The sequence below is a fragment of the Leopardus geoffroyi genome, chromosome B1, assembly GCF_018350155.1.
Source record: "Leopardus geoffroyi isolate Oge1 chromosome B1, O.geoffroyi_Oge1_pat1.0, whole genome shotgun sequence".
In the NCBI taxonomy this organism is placed as follows: Eukaryota; Metazoa; Chordata; class Mammalia; order Carnivora; family Felidae; genus Leopardus; species Leopardus geoffroyi.
The window spans coordinates 62,966,214-62,988,603 of NC_059327.1; the positions used below are offsets into that span (position 1 = coordinate 62,966,214).

Consider the following 22,390-nt stretch of genomic DNA (forward strand, 5'->3'; position numbering starts at 1 on the left):
TCCAGCAATTGCACTACTGGGTATTTAACCCAAAGAATACAAAAATACCAATTCAAAGGGATACATGCACCAGTATTATTTACAATAGGCAAATTATGGAAACAGCCCAAGTATCCATCAACCGGTGAATGGATAAAGAAGAGATGGTGTGTGTGTGTGTGTGTGTGTGTGTGTGTGTGTATGTATACACACACACACACACACCATCTCTTCTTTATATATACACACACATACATACATATATATGTGATGGAATATTACTCAGCCATAAAAAATGAAATCGAAAGAAAAAATTTAAAAAATAAAAAGAATGAAATCTTGTCACTTGCAATGACATGGATGCAACTAGAAAGTATTATGTTAAGTGAAATAAAGAGGGACAAATACCCTATGATTTTACTCAAGTGGAATTTGAGAAACGAAACAAATGAGCAAAGGGAAAACAGAGAGAGACAGGCAAACCAAGAGACTTTATTTTTTTTAATTTTTTTAACGTTTATTTATTTTTGAGACAGAGAGAGACAGAGCATGAACGGGGGAGGGTCAGAGAGAAAGGGAGACACAGAATCTGAAACAGGCTCCAGGCTCCGAGCAGTCAGCACAGAGCACGATGCGGGGCTCGAACTCACGGACAGTGAGATCGTGACCTGAGCCGAAGTCGGACGCTTAACCGACCGAGCCACCCAGGAGCCCCAAGAGACTCTTAATTACAGAGAACAAACTGATGGTTATCAGAGGGAAGGTTGGTAGGGGGATGGGTTAAATAGGTGATGGAGATTAAGGAGGGCACTTGTGATGAGCATCAGGTGATGTATAGAATCACTGAATCACTATATTGTACACATGAAACTAATATTACACTGTATGTTAACTAATTGGAATTTAAATTAAAACTTAAAAAAAACTAAGAAAAATGTCTACATGCTACTTTATGTATAATGGATCAATTTGGTCCAATGTACAATGTTTTATAGTATAGAGTATATAGTGACTGTTCAACTATTTGCTTTATGTTAATAAGCACCTTGAGTTGCCATAGCAGATATTACTATTCTTGACAAATCACTTTGACAAATCACATACATTTTACTTTATTGAATTTTTTTTTAAGTATTTATTTACTTTGAGAGAGAGAGCATGAGCAGGAGAAGGGCAAAGAGAGAGGGAGAGTCCCAAGCAGGCTCTGTGCTGCCAGCGCCAAGAGTCAAACGCATAACCAACTGAGCCACCTAGATATAAAGTTTTTTAAATGATGCTTTTTATTAGTTAACCTTTGAGGCACTGAGTTAATGATTTTCACTCTTTTCAATAAAAGAGAAGTGAGCAGATGGGGCGCCTGGGTGGCTCAGTAGGTTAAGCGTCCGACTTCGGCTCAGGTCACGATCTCACAGTCCGTGAGTTCGAGCCCCGCATTGGGCTCTGGGCTAATGGCTCAGAGCCCGGAGCCTGTTTCAGATTCTGTGTCACCCTGTCTCTCTGACCCTCCCCCGTTCATGCTGTGTCTCTCTCTGTCTCAAAAATAAATAAACGTTAAAAAAAAAAAAAAAAAAAGAAGTGAGCAGAAAGCTGTTTACCATTTACTCATCTCTGTTAGATGGATTGGGGGTGATTTGTCTTATTTGTGATTTGTTTCCAAACTTCCTGTAAAGTTTCCTCCAAATTTTCTGCTTAAAATGTCTGTAAAAAGGCAAAAAAAAAAAAAAAAAAAAAAGGTTTTAAATTCATTTATAAAAACAGGAGGATAACAAAGTCATAGGTATGAGTATGTGCTGGGATGGTGATTATTATTTCTTAATTCCAAATATTGAATATTAATCCTACTGCTCTCCTTTCCACCAGGTTGTGTTTGTCATTTTGGCGTTTTTAACAGGTGTACTTTGTTCTTACCCTAATCCAATTGAGGACAAGTGCCCAGGAAACTATACCAACCCATTGAAAGTTCAGACAGTCATAATCCTTGGGAAAGTTATTTTGTGGATTCTGCACTTCCTTCTTGAGCGCTACATCCAGTATCACCACAACAAAGTAAGAAACCGAGGCTATAACATGATCTACCTGTCGACAAGGCATCTTAAAGGACTTGCCCTGATGATCCACTCCACTGGTAAGTCTGGCTCAGCTGGTCTGTGGCTTGTGTCAGTGGCAGAAATGATAGCAGAAAGAAAACGTGAAATTTGACTTTATAATCCAATATATTCTCTCATTTTTGTGAGATGTATGTGGTGGCCACTAAAATTGGGATCACCTTAATGTCTTGAAGCTTTTTAAATAATATATTACAGCTTTAACTTTTCTTTGACATCTGTGTTTGCTATTCTAGGGGAGGGAAAAAATTTTTCCCTCTACCCTTTTAGGTAGATTCTTTTCTTTTCTTTTCTTTTCTTTTCTTTTCTTTTTTTTTTTTTTTCTGAGCCAGCCAGATGCCCCTGACATTTTAATTTAACTTTAATTCCCATATAGTTAGCATACAATGTTATAGTAGTTTCAGGTGCACAATATAGTGATTCAACACTTCCTTACATCACCTGGTGCTCATCGTGACAAGTGCCCTCCCTAACTCTCATCACCTATTTCCCCCATCTCCCTAACTCTGTTCCCCTCTGGTAACCATCAATGTGTTCCCTATGGTTAAGAGTCTGTTTCTTGGTTTGCCTCTCTCAAAAGACCTTCTTTTTCAGTTTGAGTCCAGAATAAATGCTTACACATTTTGAAACCAGATTCGAAATTATTTTTTTTCCTAGAAAAACAGCTGTACAGAATTTAATTTTTATTTTTTTCTATGCTCTATTAGTATATTTTCTATTTACTTATTTATTATTTTATTTAAATCCAAATTAGTTAACACATAGTATAATAATGATTTCAGGAGTAGAACCCAGCGATTCATCACTTCCATATAACACCCAGTGCTCCTCCCAACAAGTGCCCTCCTTAATGCCCATCACCCATTTAGCCCATGCCCCCACCCAACACCCCAGCAGGAATCCTCAGTTTGTTCTCTGTATTTAAGAGTCTTTTATGGTTTGTCTCCTTCTCTGTTTTTATATTATTTTTGCTCCTCTTCCCTTATGTTCATCTATTTTGTTTCTTAAAATCCACACGTGAGTGAAATCAAATGATATTTGTCTTTCTCTGACTGACTTATTTCATTTAGCATAATACACTCTAGTTCCACATAGTTGCAAATGGCAAGATTTCATTCTTTTTGATTGCTGAGTAATATTCCAGTGTATGTATATACCACATCTTCTTTATCCATTCATCAGCTGATGGACATTTGGGCTCGTTCCATTCTTTGGCTATAGTTGATAGTGTTGCTGTAAACATTGGGGTGCATGTGCCCCTTCAAAACAGCACTCCTGTATTCTTTGGATAAATTCCTAGTAGTGTAATTGCTGAGTCGTAGAGTAGTTCTATTTTTAACTTTTTGAGGAACCTCCATACTTTTTTCCAGAGTGGCCGCACCAGTTTGCATTGCCACCAGCAGTGCAAAAGGGTTCCTCTTTCTCCACACCCTCACCAACATCTGTTACTGTCTGAATTATTAATTTTAGCCATTCTGACAGGTGTGAGGTGGTATCTCATTGTAGTTTTGATATGTATTTCCCTGATGATGAGTGACGTTGAGCATTTTTTCATGTGTCGGTTGGCCATCTGGATGTCTTCTTTGGAGAAGTGTCTATTCATGTCTTTTGCCTCTTTCTTCATTGGATTATTTGTTTTTTGGGTGTTGAGTTTGGTAAGTTCTTTAAGGATTTTGGATACTAGTCCTTTCTCTGATATGTCATTTGCAAATATCTTCTCCCATTCTGTCATTTGCCTGTTAGTTTTGCTGATTGTTTCCTTTGCAGCAGAAACTTTTTATCTTGATGCAGAAGCTTTTTATCTTGATGAGGTTCCAATAGTTCCTTTTTGCTTTTGTTTCTTTTGCCTCCAGAGACATGTCAAGTAAGAAATTGCTGCAGCCAAGGTCAAAGAGGTTGTTGCCTGTTTTCTCCTCTAGGATTTTGATGGTTTCCTGTCTTACGTTTAGGTCTTTCATCCATTTTGAGTTTATTTTTGTGTGTGGTGTAAGAAAGTGGTCCAGGTTCATTTTTCTGCATGTCGCTGTCCAGTTTTCCCAGCACCACTTGCTGAAGAGACTGTCTTTCTTCCATTGGATATTCTTTCCTGCTTTGTCAAAGATTAGTTGGCCATACGTTTGTGGGTCCATTTCTGGGTTCTCTATTCTGTTCCATTGACCTGAGTGTGTTTTTGTGCCAGTACCGTACTGTCTTGATGATTACAATTTTGTAATACAGCTTGAAGTCTGGAATTGTGATGCCTCCAGCTTTGGTTTTCTTTTTCAGGATTGCTTTGACTATTCAGAGTCTTTTTTGGTTCCATACAAATTTAGGATTGTTTGTTCTAGCTCTGTGAACAATGCTGGTGTTATTTGGTTAGGGATTGCATTAAGTAGATTGCTTTGGGTAGTATGGACATTTTAACAATATTTGTTCTTCCAATCCATGAGCATGGAATATTTTTCCATTTTTTTGTGTGTGTCTTCTTCAATTTCTTTCATAAGCTTTCTATAGTTTTCAGTGTATAGATTTTCCACCTCCCTGGTTAGATTTATTCCTAGGTATTTTATGGTTTCTGGTGCAATTATAAATGGGATCGATTCCTTGATTTCTTTTTCTGCTGCTTCATTATTGGTGTATAGAAATGCAACCGATTTCTGTACATTGGTTTTATATCCTGCAACTTTGCTGAATTCATGTATCAGTTCTGGCAGTTTTTTGATGGAGTCTTAGATTTTCCACATAGAGTATCGTGTCATCTGGGAAGAGTGAAAGTTTGACTTCCTCCTTGCTAGTTTGGATACCTTGTATTTCTTTGTGTTGTCTGATTGGTGAGGCTAGGACTTCTAACGCTATGTTGAATAACAGTGGTGAGAGTGGACATCCTTGTCATGTTCCTGACCTTGGGGGGAAAGCTCTCAGTTTTTCCCCATTGAGGATGACATTAGCAGTGGGTCTTTCATATATGGCTTTTCTGATCTTGAGGTATGATCCTTCTATCCCTACTTTCTTGAGGATTTTATTAAGAAAGGATACTGTATTTTATCAAATCCTTTTTTTAATTTAATTTTATTTATTTATTTATTTATTTATTTATTTATTTATTTATTTATTTATGTTTTTTGAGAGAGAGAGAGAGACCTGGTGCAAGCTGGGGAAGGGCAGAGAGAGAGGGAGACACAGAATCTGAAGCAGGCTCCAGGCTCTGAGCTGTCAGCAGAGATCCCAACATGGGGCTTGAACCCATGAACCATGAGGTCACGACCTGAGCCAAAGGCAGACGCTTAACTGACTAAGCCACCCAGGTGCCCCTGTCAAGTGCTTTTTCTGTGTCTATTGAGAGGATCCTGTCGTTCTTATCCTTTCTTTTATTCATGTGATGTATCACATTAACTGATTTGTCAATATTGAACCAGCCCTGTGTCCCAGGAATAAATCGTGCTTGATCGTGATGAATAATTTTTCTAGTGTATTGCTGGAGCCGGTTGGCTAGTATCTTGTTGAGGATGTTTGCATCCATGTTCATCAGGGAGATTGGTCTGTAGTTCTCCTTTTTAGTGGGGTCTCTGTCTGGTTTTGGAATCAAGGTAATGCTGGCATCACAGAGTTTGGAAGTTTTCGTTACATTTCTATTTTTTGGAATAGCTTCAAAGGGATAGGTGTTAACTCTAAATGTTTGTTAGATTTCCCCTGGAAAGTCATCTGTCCCTGGACTCTTGTTGGTTGGGAGATTGTTAGTACATTTTCTTAAGGGGCAAGCTGCGAGTTCATCCACTCAGTGATGTTCTCAGTGGAAGCCGCAGGGCCATGCTATAACAGAGAGAGAAGCATATTATAGAGATGGCTGATTTGACTCATCATGAAAGGGGTGGCATTTTTACTGTTCCCTGGGGTAGAGTTTGGCTTATATGTTGAACTGCTGATATGTAGTACTTGTTTTGGGCCAGAAGATGTCACTATGACCTTTCCTGCCACCCACAAAGATAAAAGCAAAACCCATTTTTAACTCATATGAATTATGACAAAAATAATGTTCAAGTGACCGGTCTGGAAATAGTATTTTTGAAGCCCACCAAAGGATTGTCTAATCTTTACCTTTCCTCTCACTTTCAAATTCTTGCTAATATGACCCTTAATCTGTTTCTAAGCAATCGGACCCTTACTTCAATCACAAATGGCAACACTTTTATGTTGCTCATATAAGGAAGGACCCAGAAAATCAAAGAGATTGGGGCGGGTATTTACCTTGTTTCTATTTTCTTTAAGTATTTTTTCCTTATATGAAGAATAAAAAGGTAAATCTATGAGGCTGTAGAATTTCCAGCTAATCAGATGAGTGTAACTATTGTTATTATTGCTGGTGATAATATTGTCAGATAGTGATTAGCTTCATCCTGATACTTTTTCTCTATAAAATTGGAGATATAATATTTATCACACAAACTCTATTGTAGGAGGAAGTGAACAGTGCCTAGTAGGCATTCAAGAAAGGGTAGGTATCCCCAGAATTATCAGAATAATTCTGATTTCGTGTAATCCTTCACAGTTGCAAGCACACTGCCATACAACCCTTGCTCCAAGCAGGTCCCCGTGGCAAACTCCGTCATACACTACGCTACGGCAAGACCTGGGCTCTTTGCTCCAGAATTGTATTTTTCTTCTGTGTTATATTTTGATGGTCTTCAAAACCAAGTAATAGGTATGCTGAGCCAGGAGTGGGGAGGGGGAATAGCTCATATTTATCAAATACTTGCCATTATAAGTATTTTTCACATATTAACTCATCTATGCCTCACAACAGGACTGTGAGCAAGGTCCGGTCATCCCCATTTTTCAGACGAGGAAGTTGAGGAGCAGAGGTATCAGGTCACTTGTCCACGGTTAGCAACGTGTCCCGGCGTTCCACCCAGATGGTGCGGATAACTGCAACATTCTTAGCCTCGCGGCAGTCTGTGTTGTTGCAGTTTGTCACCAGCATGGGCGACCAGGGTCCTCGTGCCTCTGGATTCTGAAGAACTGGGATAATGCAAAGTTCTACAAACTGCATCCTTTCTCAAATGCACACAAGACTCAACGCATATACCAGTGCGAATAATTTTATAAAGCAAAAAATCATTTCTTAGCTTTTAAGTATTATGGGGCATCATTAACTCAGACGGGTTGGGGTTTTTTTCCTCAAGAGAGCAGCAATTTGGGGCTTTTGTCCTTTTGCTCCCTTGACTGCTCAGCGTAAGTGGCCCCGTTGCAAGCCTGCCCTGGGGCCGGCTCTGCATTCTGCTGACTGTGCGTTTCTTTCTCCTCCTCAGGCAACACGGCTCTTCTCCTCGTGCTGTGCGTGCAGCACTCCTTCCCGGAGCCCAGCAGGTTGTATCTTGACCTCATCCTGGCCATCCTGGCCCTGGAACTCATCTGCTCCCTGACGTGTCTGCTTACTTATACAGGTGAGAATTACAACTACACAGTTGGGACAGACCCCTTAACTGCTTGTTCCATCCCTGATAGTGGGAAGTTTGCTGTTATCTTTGAGGCAGGGTGTTTCTAGTAGCTGAGAGCCTCTTTAGCACCTCTACCTCTCATTACTGACCACATCCAGACTTCCTCAATTTCAAACCAACAGGAAGATACCAACGAGTCACGTTTCTAAATTTGTGTCATCAACAAATCTTGGTCAACTCAAGTAATGCCTGATCATTAAAAAATACAAAAACAAAAGAATTTTAAAAACCCACAAACATTTGCTTCCTCAAAGGCAACTGAAATGTAATTCTGGCATTAAATTTAAAATAATGAAATACAGGGGCACCTGGGTGGCTCAGTCAGTTAGGCACCCGGCCCTTGACCTCGGCTCATGGTTCGTGGGTTCGAGCCCCATGTTGGGCTCTGCGTTGGCAGTGCAGAGCCTGCTAGAGATTCTCTCTCCCACTCTCTTTGCCTCTCTGCCATTTCTGTGTTCTGTCTCTCTCTCTCAGAATAAATAAATAAACTTAAAAAAAAAAAAAAAGAAAAGAAATACAGGGGTACATGGGTGGCTCAGTTGGTTAAGCATCCAGCCCTTGATCTCAGCTTAAGTCTTGAACTCAAGGTGGTAAGTTCAAGCCCGTGTTTGGCTCCTTGCTGGGTGTGGAGCCTGCTAAAACATAATAATAAAATAATAATAATAATAATAATAATAATAATAATAATAATAACAACAAAATACAAAGTAAGTAAATAAATAAATAATGCATACAAAACTGCATTTAGCCTAAACTTCCTTTAGGATAAACTATTTATGAACCTATTTTCTAAATTTAGAGCTGTCTGAGGGTTGGTCTGTTTGTCTGTCTCTCTCTGTCTCTTTGCCTCTCTCAGAACTCTCAGTGGTAAAATTAAAGTAAGCCTTAGATACGTTAACATGAAAAATAGATGGAAAGATACTTTTAACAGAAAAAAATTCAAGCCCTGGAAAAATCTAGATTTCATTCCTGCTGCAATATTGGCATGCAGTACAATCTGTCCATAATAGTAGCTAATTTTACCTACAAACATATGGCCAACTAATCTTTGACAAAGCAGGAAAGAATATCCAATGGAATAAAGACAGTCTCTTCAGCAAGTGGTGCTGGGAAAACTGGGCAGCGACATGCAGAAGAATGAACCTGGACCACTTTCTTCCACCGTACACAAAAAATAAACTCAAAATAGATGAAAGACCTAAATGTGAGACAGGAAGCCATCAAAATCCTCGAGGAGAAAGCAGGCAAAAACCTCTTTGATCTTGGCCACAGCAACTTCTTACTCAACACGTCTCCAGAGGCAAGGGAAACAAAAGCAAAAATGAACTATTGGGACCTTATCAAAATAAAAAGCTTCTGCACAGTGAAGGAAACAATCAACAAAACTAAAAGGCAACCGACAGAATGGGAGAAGATATTTGCAACTGACCTGTCAGATAAAGGGTTAGTATCCAAAATCTATAAAGAACTTCTCAAACTCAACACCCAAAAAACAAAAAATCCAGTGAAGAAATGGGCAAAAGACATCAGTAGACACTTCTCCAAAGAAGACATCCAGATGGCCAATGGACACATGAAAAAATGCTCAACATCACTCATCATCAGGGAAATAAATCAAAGCCACAATGAGATACCACCTCACACCTGTCAGAGTGGCTCCCATTAACATTGGTGCATTGTTATATTGTAACATTGTAACGTTGTTTCAGTCTCTTTTGCATTGTTGGTGGAAATGCAAGATGGTGCAGCCACTCTGGAAAACAGTATGGAGGTTCCTCAAAAAATTAAAAATAGAACTAGCCTATGACCCAGCAACTGCACTACTAGGTATTTATCCCAGGGATACAGGTATGCTGTTTCAAAGGGACACATGCAGCTCCATGTTTATAGCAACACTATCAACAATAGGCAAAGTATGGAAAGCACCCAAATGTCCATCGATGGATGAATGAATAAAGAAGATGTGGTATATATATACAATGGAGTATTACTCGGCAATCAAAAAGAATGAAATCTTGCCATTTGCAACAACATGGATAGAACTAGAGGGTATTATGCTAAGCAAAGTTAGTCAATCAGAGAAAGACAAATATCATATGACTTCACTCACATGAAGACTTTAAGACACAGAACAGATGAACATAAGGGAAGGGAAGCAAAAATAACATAAAAACAGGGAAGGGGACAAAACATGAGACTCTTAAATATGGAGAACAAACAGAGGGTTATTGGAGGGGTTGTGGGAGGGGAGATGGGTAAGTGGAAAAAGGGGGCATTAAGGAATCTACTCCTGAAATCATTGCACTATATGCTAACTAATTTGGATGTAAACTAAAAATATGAAATTTAAAAGTAAAAAAAAAAATAGTACCTAATTTTCTGGCACTGCTCAACAGTTATTTTGTGACAATAAAATATCTTGTCCATTTTGAAAGAGATCATTTCTCTAATTATGAAGGACAAAATCACATCAGTCTCAGTTTATGTTTCATTTTACTGTTTTTGTTTTTTGTTTTTGCATCTCCTTAGTCCTATAGAAGAGTACTTAGAATGTGAATGGAGTGACTAGTTTGTAAATGTGAAGGATGTCACATTATTGACTGATCTTTATAAATTTTTCTGTAGTTATCAGCTAACAATGATACAAATTATGTAGAGGATTACATTTGCCCCTCACTCTAAAAATATAAATTTGCTGGGGGGTGTGGGAGTGGGGAAAATGGGTGATGGGCACTGAGGAGGACACTTGTTGGGATGAGGACTGGATGTTGTATGGAAACCAATTTGACAATAAATTATGTTATAAATAAATAAATAAATAAATAAATAAATAAATAAATAAGTAAGTAAGTATCATCCCCACTTAACCTCCCAGAAAAGAATGAAACTTTAGTTTTAAAGTAAGGTTTATTTTCCAATATATAAGAAACAGCTTGCTGTGTCAGTAAAGTGATCCATGTGACAAAAGAATATTGAATTACTTTATTGATTAAGATCAGGTTCATTCTAAACACATCTGTCAAATGCTGTAAAAGAGGTGATAGTTTAGATCTGAATATGGAATTGGCATGTTATGTTCCAGTATCTTTACAACTTTTCCTTACTGTGAGGGCGCAAGACTTCTTGTATTAAAGTGTTTTCTGTAATACCTGCGAAATGGTCTATGACATACAAGGAGGTAGCAATCTTACTCCAGATATCATTTGAATGTCATCATGTAAATAAGAGGAAATTAATACTGTTAAAATGTAGTCCAAGATTTTTTTTCTCTAGGATTTATTGTATCTTTAAAAAAATTTTTTTTTAAATATTTATTCGTTTTTGAGAGAGAGAGAGACAGAGAATAAGCGGGGAAGGGGCAGAGAGAGAGGGAGACACAGAATCCGAAGCAGGCTCCAGGCTCTGAGCTGTCAGCACAGAGCTTGACCCAGGGCTCAAACTCACGAACCCACGAGATCATGACCTGAGCCGAAGTCAGATGCTCAACCGACTGAGCCACCCAGGCTCCCCTATTGTACCATTTTGAAAGAATTTGCTGTAGCATTTTTAATTAATTATAAGTAAAATAGGCAATGTTAAAAAGACAAAAACCTGAGAGTGTTTAAGAGGCAAAGGAAACAGATGTTCCAAAAATCCTGACTGGAATTCATTTTCACAGTTGGACACAAATATATCAGTTACATGGAACCTAAACTTAAAATAATTTTATTTTATTCTTTTCCATTTATTTTAATCCATTGTCTTCCTAACTAAAAAGAATTGCTTTATTCTATACTCTAAGACTTAATGGCATATTTCATCTTCATTCACATTAAATTTTAAATTTTTATCTGAATAAAAATGCCATTAAAATTGTTTAAATCTCAAATAATATGGTTCCTAATGTTAGAAAACCTGATAATTGGTATTTCAGACCTGTAAAGTAAATAGATGGTTTACACAGGGAAGTGTTTATAATGATAATAATTATAAACTTGGGGTTTCTGCAAATATTGAATTGCTTTGGAAGATTCAAGTATGACTGTTTTACCTCCACATCGTCAATAGTAGGCTTAACTTTTTAAATTATAATGTTCCCTTAAATGTACTGTAGGTTCTGATAGGAGAGATTTAGGGAATAGCTTCTAGAGACAAATGTTGCTTTTGTTCGGTGTCATGGAAAATTTAAGATAGGTTCCCTGATATATGGATTTTTCTTGCTTCTCCATACTGAAATGATTTTAAACGATAGTGAGTTTTTGGGGTGCCTGGGTGGCTCAGTCGGTTAAGTGACTGACTATTGATTTCGGCTCTGGTCATGATCTCACGGTTTGGGAGTTCGAGCCCCGTGTCGGGCTCCATGCTGACAACCAGGTTCATGGGTGGCCTCCAAACTGCCACATCCACTGGGTCCTCTTCCTGTCTTCACCTTTGTGGCAGTGAACAATGACTGTGCTTTCCTCATGCTCCTCCTGCCTTTGCAGATTCCTTTTCTTTACTTCTTTAATATTGGTAGGTTGTGGTGTTCCCTCGTCTTTTTTCATCCTACATACTCAGAGTTACCATCTGTACACTCATGGGCAGCCCTCAGATGAACAGAGCCACCCAAACCTTTACATCCATCTGCTTAGTGATAATTTCCATCCAAGTGTTCCAGTGTACCAACAAGGCAGAGGTGGAACATCTTTCTCTTCTCCCAAACCTTCTCCATCCCATCCCTCCTCCCCATCTCAGCTAGCAGGATCAGCCTGCACCTTTTAATCACAAACCTAGACATCCTTTTGGATTCTTCCTTCCACCTTACTCTCCCAGGGATCAACCATCAGTCCTGTTCAGTCTGCCTGCCTCTCAAACTTGTCTCCTTTCCTCTGTCACTGCCACTGCCTTGAGTAGACACTCATCACATCCTGTGTGGACAATTCCCTTCCTCTGTCCTCTTCATTTGTATTCCTTACTCCTGCTAATATAGTTGTATTCATAATTTGTAAACTCAAATCATTAACAACATCCCTGTTCAGAGTTTCCTTTTTTTTTTAAGTTCTTTTTTTTTTTTTTTTTCCAGAGAGAGAGAGAATGTATAAGCACAAGCAGGGGAGCAGCAGAGAGAGGGAGAACTGACAGTGCAGAGCCTGGTTCAGGGCTTGAACTCACAAGTCGTGAGATCATGACTGGAGTCGAAATCCAGCGTCAGATGTTTAAAGGACCGAGCCACCTGGGCGCACCCCTGTTTAGTGTTTTCTAATGGCCTGAGGAAGAAAATCTGCCAATTTGTTGTGGCATAAAAGGCTCTCCATGAGCTGGCCCTACTCATCCCTGCTCTTCAGGGATGATGACGAGATGCTTTCAATGACTTGCATTTACTCTCAGGGCAAAATTTCATGCCTTGGCACGGCAACACCAGTCACTCGTATCTTCCCTACCTACGTTTCCACCCCCTCATACACACATACACCTTGTCAAGGTCTTAAGTATTTGTTCAGGCTCTTCCTGCACCTAAAACACCCTTCTTCTCTACTCCTCTAGTCTGTGTGATTAGTTCTTGTGTTTTCTTCAAGTGTGGACGCAAGCCCTACCATCCTCCCTCTCCATGATCCTCCCTCCCATCCCACTGCCGCTGAGTTAAGGGGCAGCTTTCCAGGGCTGTCACAGCTCCTTGTGTAAGCTTTGATTTTTGTTCTTTTCTTTCTTTCTCTTTCATTCGTTCGTTCATATATTTATTTTGTAAGAGAGAAAGAAAGCATGTATGAGCAGGGTAGGGGCAGAAAGAGAAAATCCCAAGCATGCTCTGAGCTGTCAGCACAGAGCCCGACTCAGGGCTTTAACTCACAAACCATGAGATTATGACATGAGCCGAAATCAAAACTCAGACATTTAACCTACTGAACTACCCAGTCGCCCCTTGGTTCTTTCATCCTGCCTTGGAATGTAGACTTATCATCTGTATTTTTCTCTGGACTAGTAGCTTTTTTCTAGGGTAGTATCAACAGTGAAGGCTTCAAAGTTTTGGTTCCTGGATTAGAAACCTGGCTACTTGTCTACAGCCATACCCTGACGTGCCTGTTCTTGTCTGATCTTGGAAGCTAAGTAGAGTCAGGCCCGGTTAGTACTTGGCTGGGAGACCTGGCTACTTAATTTAACTTCCCTGGACTTCACTTTATTGTGGGAAGTAGGCATAATAAGAACATCTACTTCAGGGGATGGTTCTGAGAACTGAATGAGGCATTCCATGTAAAATAGTTCGCCTGTGTTTTAAATTCACAAAGAAATCATAGCTGTTATATTATCAATAGTAACAATACTGTCTGTATACCCAGTGTTTAGGACAGGCCTGGCACATAGACTTTCAAAGGTTTGAGTACATCAATAAACAAACCTGTTTGTTCATTTTATGAAGCATTTTTACCCATATCAACTTACTTGAAAAGCATAGCCAATTAATGTAATTTGAATAAGTGGAAATACATTTTTTTTCATAATTATCTAATCTGACAATGACTTTATTATTTTAGTGAAAATTCGGAACTTTAATAAAGCCAAGCCACAGCCTGATGTACTTGAAGAAGAAAAAATCTATGCTTACCCCAGCAATATAACCTCGGAGACTGGATTCAGGTAGGCTTTGGGTGGGGTGTAAAAGACTAGAGAATTATAAAAATTTTTCTCCCCTGGAAATTTAGAAAACATTCTAATGCTTGGAGTTTATTGTTATGCATATGTGCCTTTTTTGTTTGTTTGTTTTTGGTAGAAGTTTATTTATTTATTTTGAGAGGAGGGGGGAGGGGCAGAGAGAGAGGGAGGGAGAGAGAATCCCAAGCAGGCTCTACACTGTCAGCATGGAGCCCAATAGCAGACTGGAACTCATGAAGCGTGAGATCATGACCTGAGCTGAAACCAAGAGCTGGATGCTTAACCAACTGAGCCACACAGGCACCCCCATGCATATGTGCCTTTAGAATTAAGTTCCATTTGCTTAATTCCATTCAACTGTAATGAAACCAAGTCTAATGAAAGAATCTTATTTTGGGATATTGCCTTGGCTTAAAATATCTTAAGAAAGAGTCACAAATACAATATGCTGTACTGAAAACTATTAGCGACCCATTTGCAAAGAGACCAATGAGTATTGGTGAATTTGTGCAACCCATTAATATCCTGATTGTTCGCAGGACTATTTCAAGCCTAGAAGACATCGTTGAAAAGCAAGGAGACATAATAGCGTACCTGAAGCGACACAATGCCCTGTTGAGTAAACGGTTGTTGACTTTCACTTCCTCTGAGCTAGACTCTCCACCTAGTAGAGTGTGAAAGACTCAAGGCCAAGACAGCAGGTGCAGAGGACTCCAGAGTAACGTAAGGCTGACTGACAAGCTGTCCTGGGGAATTGCAGCTTTTGCCAGATAACATTTGACAATTTTTGTTGGAAACCTGAATTTCATTTTCACCTGTGTGGCTGTTCAATATGTGGGACCTGTGGGTCACTTGAAAGGTACTTCATAGGTAACTCAAGGAGGTCTGTTTTTGCACATTTTATAGTTGTTTAACTGTCTGATTTATCATAGGATCAAAAGTATAATTTAAACACCTCCTCGCTCAATGCTTGTACCACATGACATTAGAACCCTGTAATAATTTGGTTATTTATATAGAGGAAGTCTGACTCGATAATCTATTTTAAACAGGGTTTTGATCAAATAAGTTCTTTCCATTCTTAAACTGATGAGAGAAGTCATTGTTTCTGGTGATTTATGTTTTTACCCCCTTCAGAGCTTTGTCATGTACTTGACATGCTCATGTGGTTTGGGATTACAGCATGACCTGTGCTGCAGCTTTTATGAAGCATTTCCTCACTGTAGGACCAAGATCTCACTAGGTGATTTCCTATGCAAACTCCTACAGTTTTCCATTCTCCAGAAATAAGATACTGAGTTTACATGGACCAGTGTTAGACTGACCAGTGTTGCTTGTTACATCGGCAGTACTTTTCATTAGCAACGACTGAAATACTTAAGAGAAAACTTGAGAACTTTCCCTTTATTTTTTTTTTATTTTATTTATTTATTGAGAGAGGTGGGGGACATGCACAGGACAGGCAGAGAAAGAGAGAGAGAGAGAGAGAGAGAGAGAGAGAATCCTAAGTAGGCTCCACACCGTCAGCACAGAGCCCAACATGGGGCTCAAACTCACGAACTGGAATTATGACGTGAGCCAAAATTAGAGGAGTCAGACTCTCAACCAACTGAGCCACTCAGGCGCTCCCCTACCTTTATTTTTACCCTTCTTCAAGAAGTTGCCATAGATTTCAGTATTGACTGTGCCTTGACTAGATCAAGAAAGATATGTTCTGTGACTTTAATTTGGTCTAAAAAGGGAAAGAGGACCTTTTTTAGTCTTGGATTATACTTTTTTTTTAGGTTTTATTTACTTAATTAATCTCCGTACCCAATGTGGGGCTTGAACTCACAACCCCGAGATCAAAAGGCTCACAATCTTCCGATTGAGCCAGCAAGGTGCCCTTTGGATTATGCTTTTAAATTATAGGAATAAAATGTCATATAAACTTATATAGGTATTAAACATATCTCATTCTCCAGGGAAAGTGAAGCACTTTATGAGTAAAGGGCATTATTTCCCCAGTTTTCCTAGTTTGCCCTTTTAATTTATCCATTTGCTGTTAGCACCTTTATATACTGCCCTAGAAAGCTTAATATGAGGAGAGGGGATATTTGTGATTATGTATGTTGGTCACTAGCTGAATAATATTTCATTTGAAAACCCTTAAATATTAAATATTTCATTTGAAAACCCATCCAGGTACTTATGGAGGCCAAACACCAAGCTTCCCTTAGATATAGCGGTTACTGGACCATTCTAAAAGTTTTTTTTTTTTTTTACCAAGGTAAAGGTGATGGTATATCCCCTGTAGGCAATACCCTTGAATCCCCAAATGACAACATCTACAAACTAAAGCCGAAATTTTTTTTTTTAATTTTTTTTTCAACGTTTATTTATTTTTGGGACAGAGAGAGACAGAGCATGAACGGGGGAGGGGCAGAGAGAGAGGGAGACACAGAATCGGAAACAGGCTCCAGGCTCTGAGCCATCAGCCCAGAGCCTGACGCGGGGCTCGAACTCCCGGACCGCGAGATCGTGACCTGGCTGAAGTCGGACGCTTAACCGACTGCGCCACCCAGGCGCCCCTATATTTTTAAGATTTAGATTGTATCCAAGTTTCCCGACTTCTCTCTCCCTCCTCTCCCTCCTCCTCCTCCTCCTTCTTCTTCTTTTTCTTTCCTTCCTTTTTAATAAGTCTATCTCAAAGTCATTGCCTTCTCTGGAAATCTGTCTCTGTGTTCTGGCGAAGCCATAAACTGCCTCTGTTGGTTTGCAGCCTCCTTGGGAGCTTCCTGGGTATAATCTGAAACTGGCCCCACATAGAGGACAGAGAGCAACCAGAGAGAGACGCAGAGCACTCCAGATTGGCAGGTAGGAGGTTTAATGAACAAGGGAACTTGTGTACAAGGCTTGTCTTGAGAGGCGGGCTGTCAGGTAAACAGATCTCTGCATCCACCCACCAGAATCTTAAGTTTATAGGCCTTATAAAGAGGCCTTAATTGGCCTCATATACCATCCGGAGGTCTCAACAGCATGTTATTCTCCCAAAGCTGTGTCCTCGGAACAGCTCCCACTGTGAGACGGTGGGCAGAATGTCTATTCCAAGGACAGGGGAGGGGTGAGCAGCCTCCGATTGTCCAAGTTTAGCTAATGGGTCAGTTGGCAGTCATGTCCAACAGCCTTCAGCTATTTTCCTTTTCAAAAAGAAAACACCAGTAATAGACGATTCTTATTTAAATTCATTTGGATCTATAGTCAGTTTCTAAGGGTGTATAGGATGAACTTTGGTTTACAGAGAAAGATACAGTTAAAAAGTTAGGATGCTCAGATTCTGATGTGATGTCTGTATAACTGCAAAGACTTCTCTAAACTCAATCATGAAAGTACCAAAGAATGAGCAAAAATGAGATGAAGTATCAGAACTAGGAAAACAGGATAATGAACAAAGCACTTTAAATGTTAAGCATCCTATTCACCAGGCAGGTGGTGTGGTAGCACAGCAGACACAAAACTTAAGGAGACCCTGGTTTGTAAGGAGGAAGAGGACTAGGATTTCTAGGCTCTGTGCTAAGTGAAATAATGGCTATAAGCCCAAGGAACTATTGGAACTTCAGGCCAGGGCACCCTGGCAGGGAAGGGGCTGTGGGAATTCCAGGCAAATGAATGAGTAAAGGAGCAGGGCAAACAGCTGCAGAGATCGCAAGCGCTGTGCAGTTGAGTGTGAAGCACGACATGGGAGGAGAGGCGGACAGCATCAGATCTGGGAGAGTACCTTCTTGTTCTCTGTGCTGAGCGGCCCGCCCTGGAATGGGGTCCGCTGAAGAGTCTCAAGCAAGGAAGTGACGGAGTCAGTTTTATTTTCAGGAGCATCAGATTGTAGTACAAGATGGAGAAAAAGTAGATGGCAGAAAGATTTGGCCCTGAACTAGGGCAAGTATAGTAGCATTCTGTTGAAAGTACATATGTATATATGTGTAACATAGATGTCTGTAATTTGGGGATTTTATTTCAGAGGACAATAGCATCATGACTTATATGTTAAAAGCCCATTTTTTAAAAGAGCACTATCGAAAACTATAAGGAAAAAAACTATCTGAAATCCCACTGCTAAGGAATTGTACCAGGTTATACTGCTTGTTGTCCCATACTTTCACCACCTGTGGGTGTTTTCCGTCTATATTTAATTCTAGCCCTTCCAATGGGTTAATATATATATATATATATATATATATATGTATATATATGTATATACATATATATATATATATGTCATTGTTTCATATTGCATTTCCTCGAATGCTAATGAAGTTGAGTGTTTTCCCCCATATTCTTTGACCTTTTATCAATCTTTCGTGACCTGTATATATCATCAGGTCTTTTGCTTATTATTCTCCTGGAATACTCTTTTTCTTAACAAACATAATCTCACTTTATATATAAGGGTAGTCCTCAGTTTCTATCTGTTGGAAATATTTCATTGTTCTGTGTTCTTCTGCTATGATCTCTTCAAACACTGCAGCCTAGATTTTATCTGCTGCAGCCCTGGTGAAAAAGTTCACACAAATGCATCCCTAAAAGCCACATCAGATGTTTCCTTGTGTGAGAGCCAGCAGCGTCTTGAGTGAATTTTAATATACCCAGCTTCTGAAGGTCCTTTTCCTTCTTCCAGGGATTCAGACCCAAGTCTTACATGAATCAAGCTAATTCTCCTTTTTCCTTTAAGGCAGCATTCTCCAACCTTGCCACTATTTTTTTTTTTTTAACATTTATTTATTTTTGAGAGACAGAGTGAGACGGGGCACGAGTAGGGGAGGGGCAGAGAGGGTGGGGGCAGAGGGAGCGGGGGTGGGGTGGGGGGGGACACAGAATCCGAAGCTAGCTCCAGGCTCTGAGCTGTCAGCACGGAGCCCATCGCAGGGCTCGAACTCACGAACTGCGAGATTATGATCTGAGCCGAAGTGGGACGCTTAACTGACTGAGCCACCCAGGCGGGCCCAACCTTGTCACTATTGACATTTCAAGTTGGATTGCCTTTGTTTTGAGAGGCAATCCTATGAACTGTAGGATGTTTATTAGTATTTCTGTCTCTAGGATGCCGCTACGTACCCCCAGTTGTTACAGCCCAAAATGTCTCCATAACATGCATTTCATCTCATTTAACACTTAGCATTTAATTCAGAACTGACCATGTGCCCGAGTGTATTCTAGGTGCTGGGAATTCAGGGGTCAGTAAGACAGAGAGGGTTCCTGTTCTCATGGAATCTGCATGCTAATGATGGTGTGGGGGGTGGGAGTAGAGGAAAGATGGACTTAAACACAGTAGACAAATAAACCAACCACTGGGTTTGATAAATTCGATTATTCTGTAAATTAGACCTTGTGGAGTACTCTTATGTTACTATGACTTACAGAGAACATTTAACTTCTGTGTACTATAGCCTTTCAGAAAATCAAATGGCAAATGAAATGAACTTTATGTTCTTCTTCCTCCATCCTCTTTATAGAAAAGACTTACTTTAATGATCTCACAACTTGATCAGAGATGCTTTTAGAAGTCTTAAATTCTTAAGGAAACAAACTTTGAAAATATGTCAATCACAAATCACAAAAATCTCAAAACATTACCTAGGTTTCTTAAGGAAAATTGTTTCTTTCTTTTTTTTAATGTTTATTCATTTTTGAGACAGAGAGAGGCAGAGTGGGAGCTGGGGAGAGGCAGAGAGAGAGGGAGACACAGAATCTGAAGCAGGCTGCAGGCTCTGAGCTGTCAGCATGGAGCCTGACGCGGGGCTTGAACTCACAGACCATGAGATAGTGACCTAAGCTGAAGCCGGCTGCTTAACCAACTGAGCCACCCAAGCGCCTCCCTGCTCCTTTTTTAAAATTAATTAATTTATTTATTTTTAATTGCTTTATTTCTAAACCAAGGAAGCCTGTCTCTAATTCTTCTCTTCACGTTTTCTCTAATCTAGTCTTATTTTTCACCCTACTACTCCACTGAAACTGTTCTTGTCAAGGTTACCAAGAAGGCCTTTCTGTATTGCTTGAGCTGGGGATGAATGCATAGGTCTCCTCTTCCTTAGCCTGTGAGCGGCAGGAGACTCAGCCGAGCACTGCCTCCATGATTCATCTTCATTTGGCTTTCAAGACACTGCAAACTCCTGGTTGTCTTCCGACCTCACTGGCTTCTTGTTCTCTCTCCTTTGCAGGTTCCTTTTCTTCTCATTGTTAGTGTACTCCAGAGCTCAGCCCCTGGGCCTCTTTCTTCTCCGTCAGGACTCACTTTCTTGGTAAACTTGTGTCTTTAATACAATCCGCAAGCTGGCAACTCCCAAATGTGTACCTCCGGTCTTTTTGAAGACTCCTATACCTAGCTCCCTCATCTAGCCCTCTGCGGTAACATCTAAGACATCTCCAACATAACACATCAAAAGCCAGGCTGTCCTCCACAGCCTTCTATCTCCGTAGTGACAGCTCTTCCACCCCTCACACCTATATACAGTCTTCGGGCAAATCCTGCTGGCTTTTCCTTTAAAATAGATCTAGAATCCATCATCCTCACATGGATTATTTTAATAATCTCTTAAGTGGTCTTTTGGCTTCTAACTGCCACACACGCCCTGTTCCCAAAACATCAGTGTTTAATATAGTAGCAAAGAGATTCTTCTAAAACACCTGTCACATTACTCTAATGGTTCCCTATCAGTAAAAACCAAAGCATGGCATTGACCTCTAGGACTCTAGAGAATCTGCCCACCTCCCACCCTTCCCTCCTCTCTTCCTACTCTTCTTTTACTTACTCTGTTTCAGTTACGTTGTGATTGTTGAGTTGTGAGACCCATTTCCACCTCAGACCTTTGCAGTTGCTGTTCCCTCTACTTAGAATTAGCCATTTACATATATCCTTCTTCCTCCCAGTCTTTGTTAAATGTTACTTTCTCAGTGAAGCCTGCTCTGGACCACTATTTAAAACCACAGCTTTCCCCATACTCACCATTTTCTATCTTCCTTACCCTCGTAGGGGTTTACACTGTCACCCCAAAACATGCCACTTTGGCTTATTGATTATTTTGAATTAAAGATACTTGAGAAACAGTGACCCTCTCAGAAACTCTGACCCTCCCCTTTCCCCCCTGAAAGGAGATTATAAATGTCCCATGTGAAAGCTGTCTGCCTTGTACAAGGAGGGTAGAAGGCATCCTTATGACCAGAGATGGGGTTTAAGGCTAAAGAGACTGTATAAACAAGTCTTGATAATTCTTCACCCCAGTTTACTATCCCTAAGTCCAAACCCCTTTGTCTTGTCAGTTTTTCACAAATGTATTGTTTCTTTGTCTAAAAGGTTTACAGGCTTCCTGCTATGAGTCTCATCTTTTTTATGGGGCTCCTGTGTGTATGAAATTAAATTCGTTTTTTTCTTGTTAATCTGTCTTATGCCCATTCTGTTACCAGACCAGCCAAAGAATCTAGAAGAGAAGAAGGGAAAATTTTTCTTCCTTTATACCCTGTTTGATTCATCCCCCACTGTACTTATCTCCTACAGTATGATATAATTTACTCATTTGCTTGGTTTCTCTCTCCTGATTAGAATGTAATCATATCAATTCAAATTTAAATGGTAAAAAAACAAAACAAAACAAAACATTATCCTGCATAAGATTTTCATTTGAAAAGAATGCTACAGAAAAGAAAATCAGTAGAAAATATCAGACATGTTTCCAGTAACATCAGAAATGAGAATATCTACACTTATTATTCTAGAGGTTTTAACAAAACATGTATATAAGAAAAACAATATGGAGCTATATAATTTGAAAAGGAAGTGATAAAATTAACACTGTTTGCAGATAACATGATTGAAGATGCAGAAAACTTCAAAGAACCTACTGGGAAAACTATTAAAAAAAAAAAAAACAGAAATGAGAGAATTCAAATTCAGTAAGGTGACTGGGTGCAAAGTTAATATGTAAAAATCTATTGCTTTATAGAAGCAACTACCAGCTAGAAGATACAATTCAAAAAAGACCCCATTTATAATAACAACAAAAAAGACTAAATACCTAGATCTTTTTGAAGAAAAGTTAAAAACACTACTGAAAAATAAGACATGAAAAGGCATGGCATGTCCTCAGATAAAGGCTTGACATCGTAAACACGGCCGTTCTCCCTTGGTTAATCTATCTATGAGGACTAGTGCTCAGCCATAATATAATATCATATCATAATATAATATCAGCCATA

The 22,390-nt window shown here is 39.6% G+C and overlaps 1 protein-coding gene across 4 annotated transcripts in view; it reads left to right on the forward strand.

The window, feature by feature from the left end:
- Nucleotides 1-18,429, forward strand: part of TMEM192 (transmembrane protein 192) — a 31,238-nt gene extending 12,809 nt beyond the window's left edge. Inside the window, exons 3-7 of one of the 4 annotated variants that reach the window (XM_045463826.1) lie at nucleotides 1,840-2,104; nucleotides 7,370-7,504; nucleotides 14,047-14,149; nucleotides 14,704-14,887; nucleotides 16,926-18,429. In XM_045463826.1, coding sequence (XP_045319782.1) covers nucleotides 1,840-2,104; nucleotides 7,370-7,504; nucleotides 14,047-14,149; nucleotides 14,704-14,842 — 642 coding nt within the window. In that variant the 3' untranslated portion in view covers nucleotides 14,843-14,887; nucleotides 16,926-18,429. Of the gene's footprint in view, nucleotides 1-1,839; nucleotides 2,105-7,369; nucleotides 7,505-14,046; nucleotides 14,150-14,703; nucleotides 16,492-16,925 lie in introns of those variants that run through there. The other 3 variants (XM_045463844.1, XM_045463835.1, XM_045463819.1) reach the window with 3 other exon arrangements.
- The last annotated feature ends 3,961 nt before the right edge of the window (nucleotides 18,430-22,390 follow it).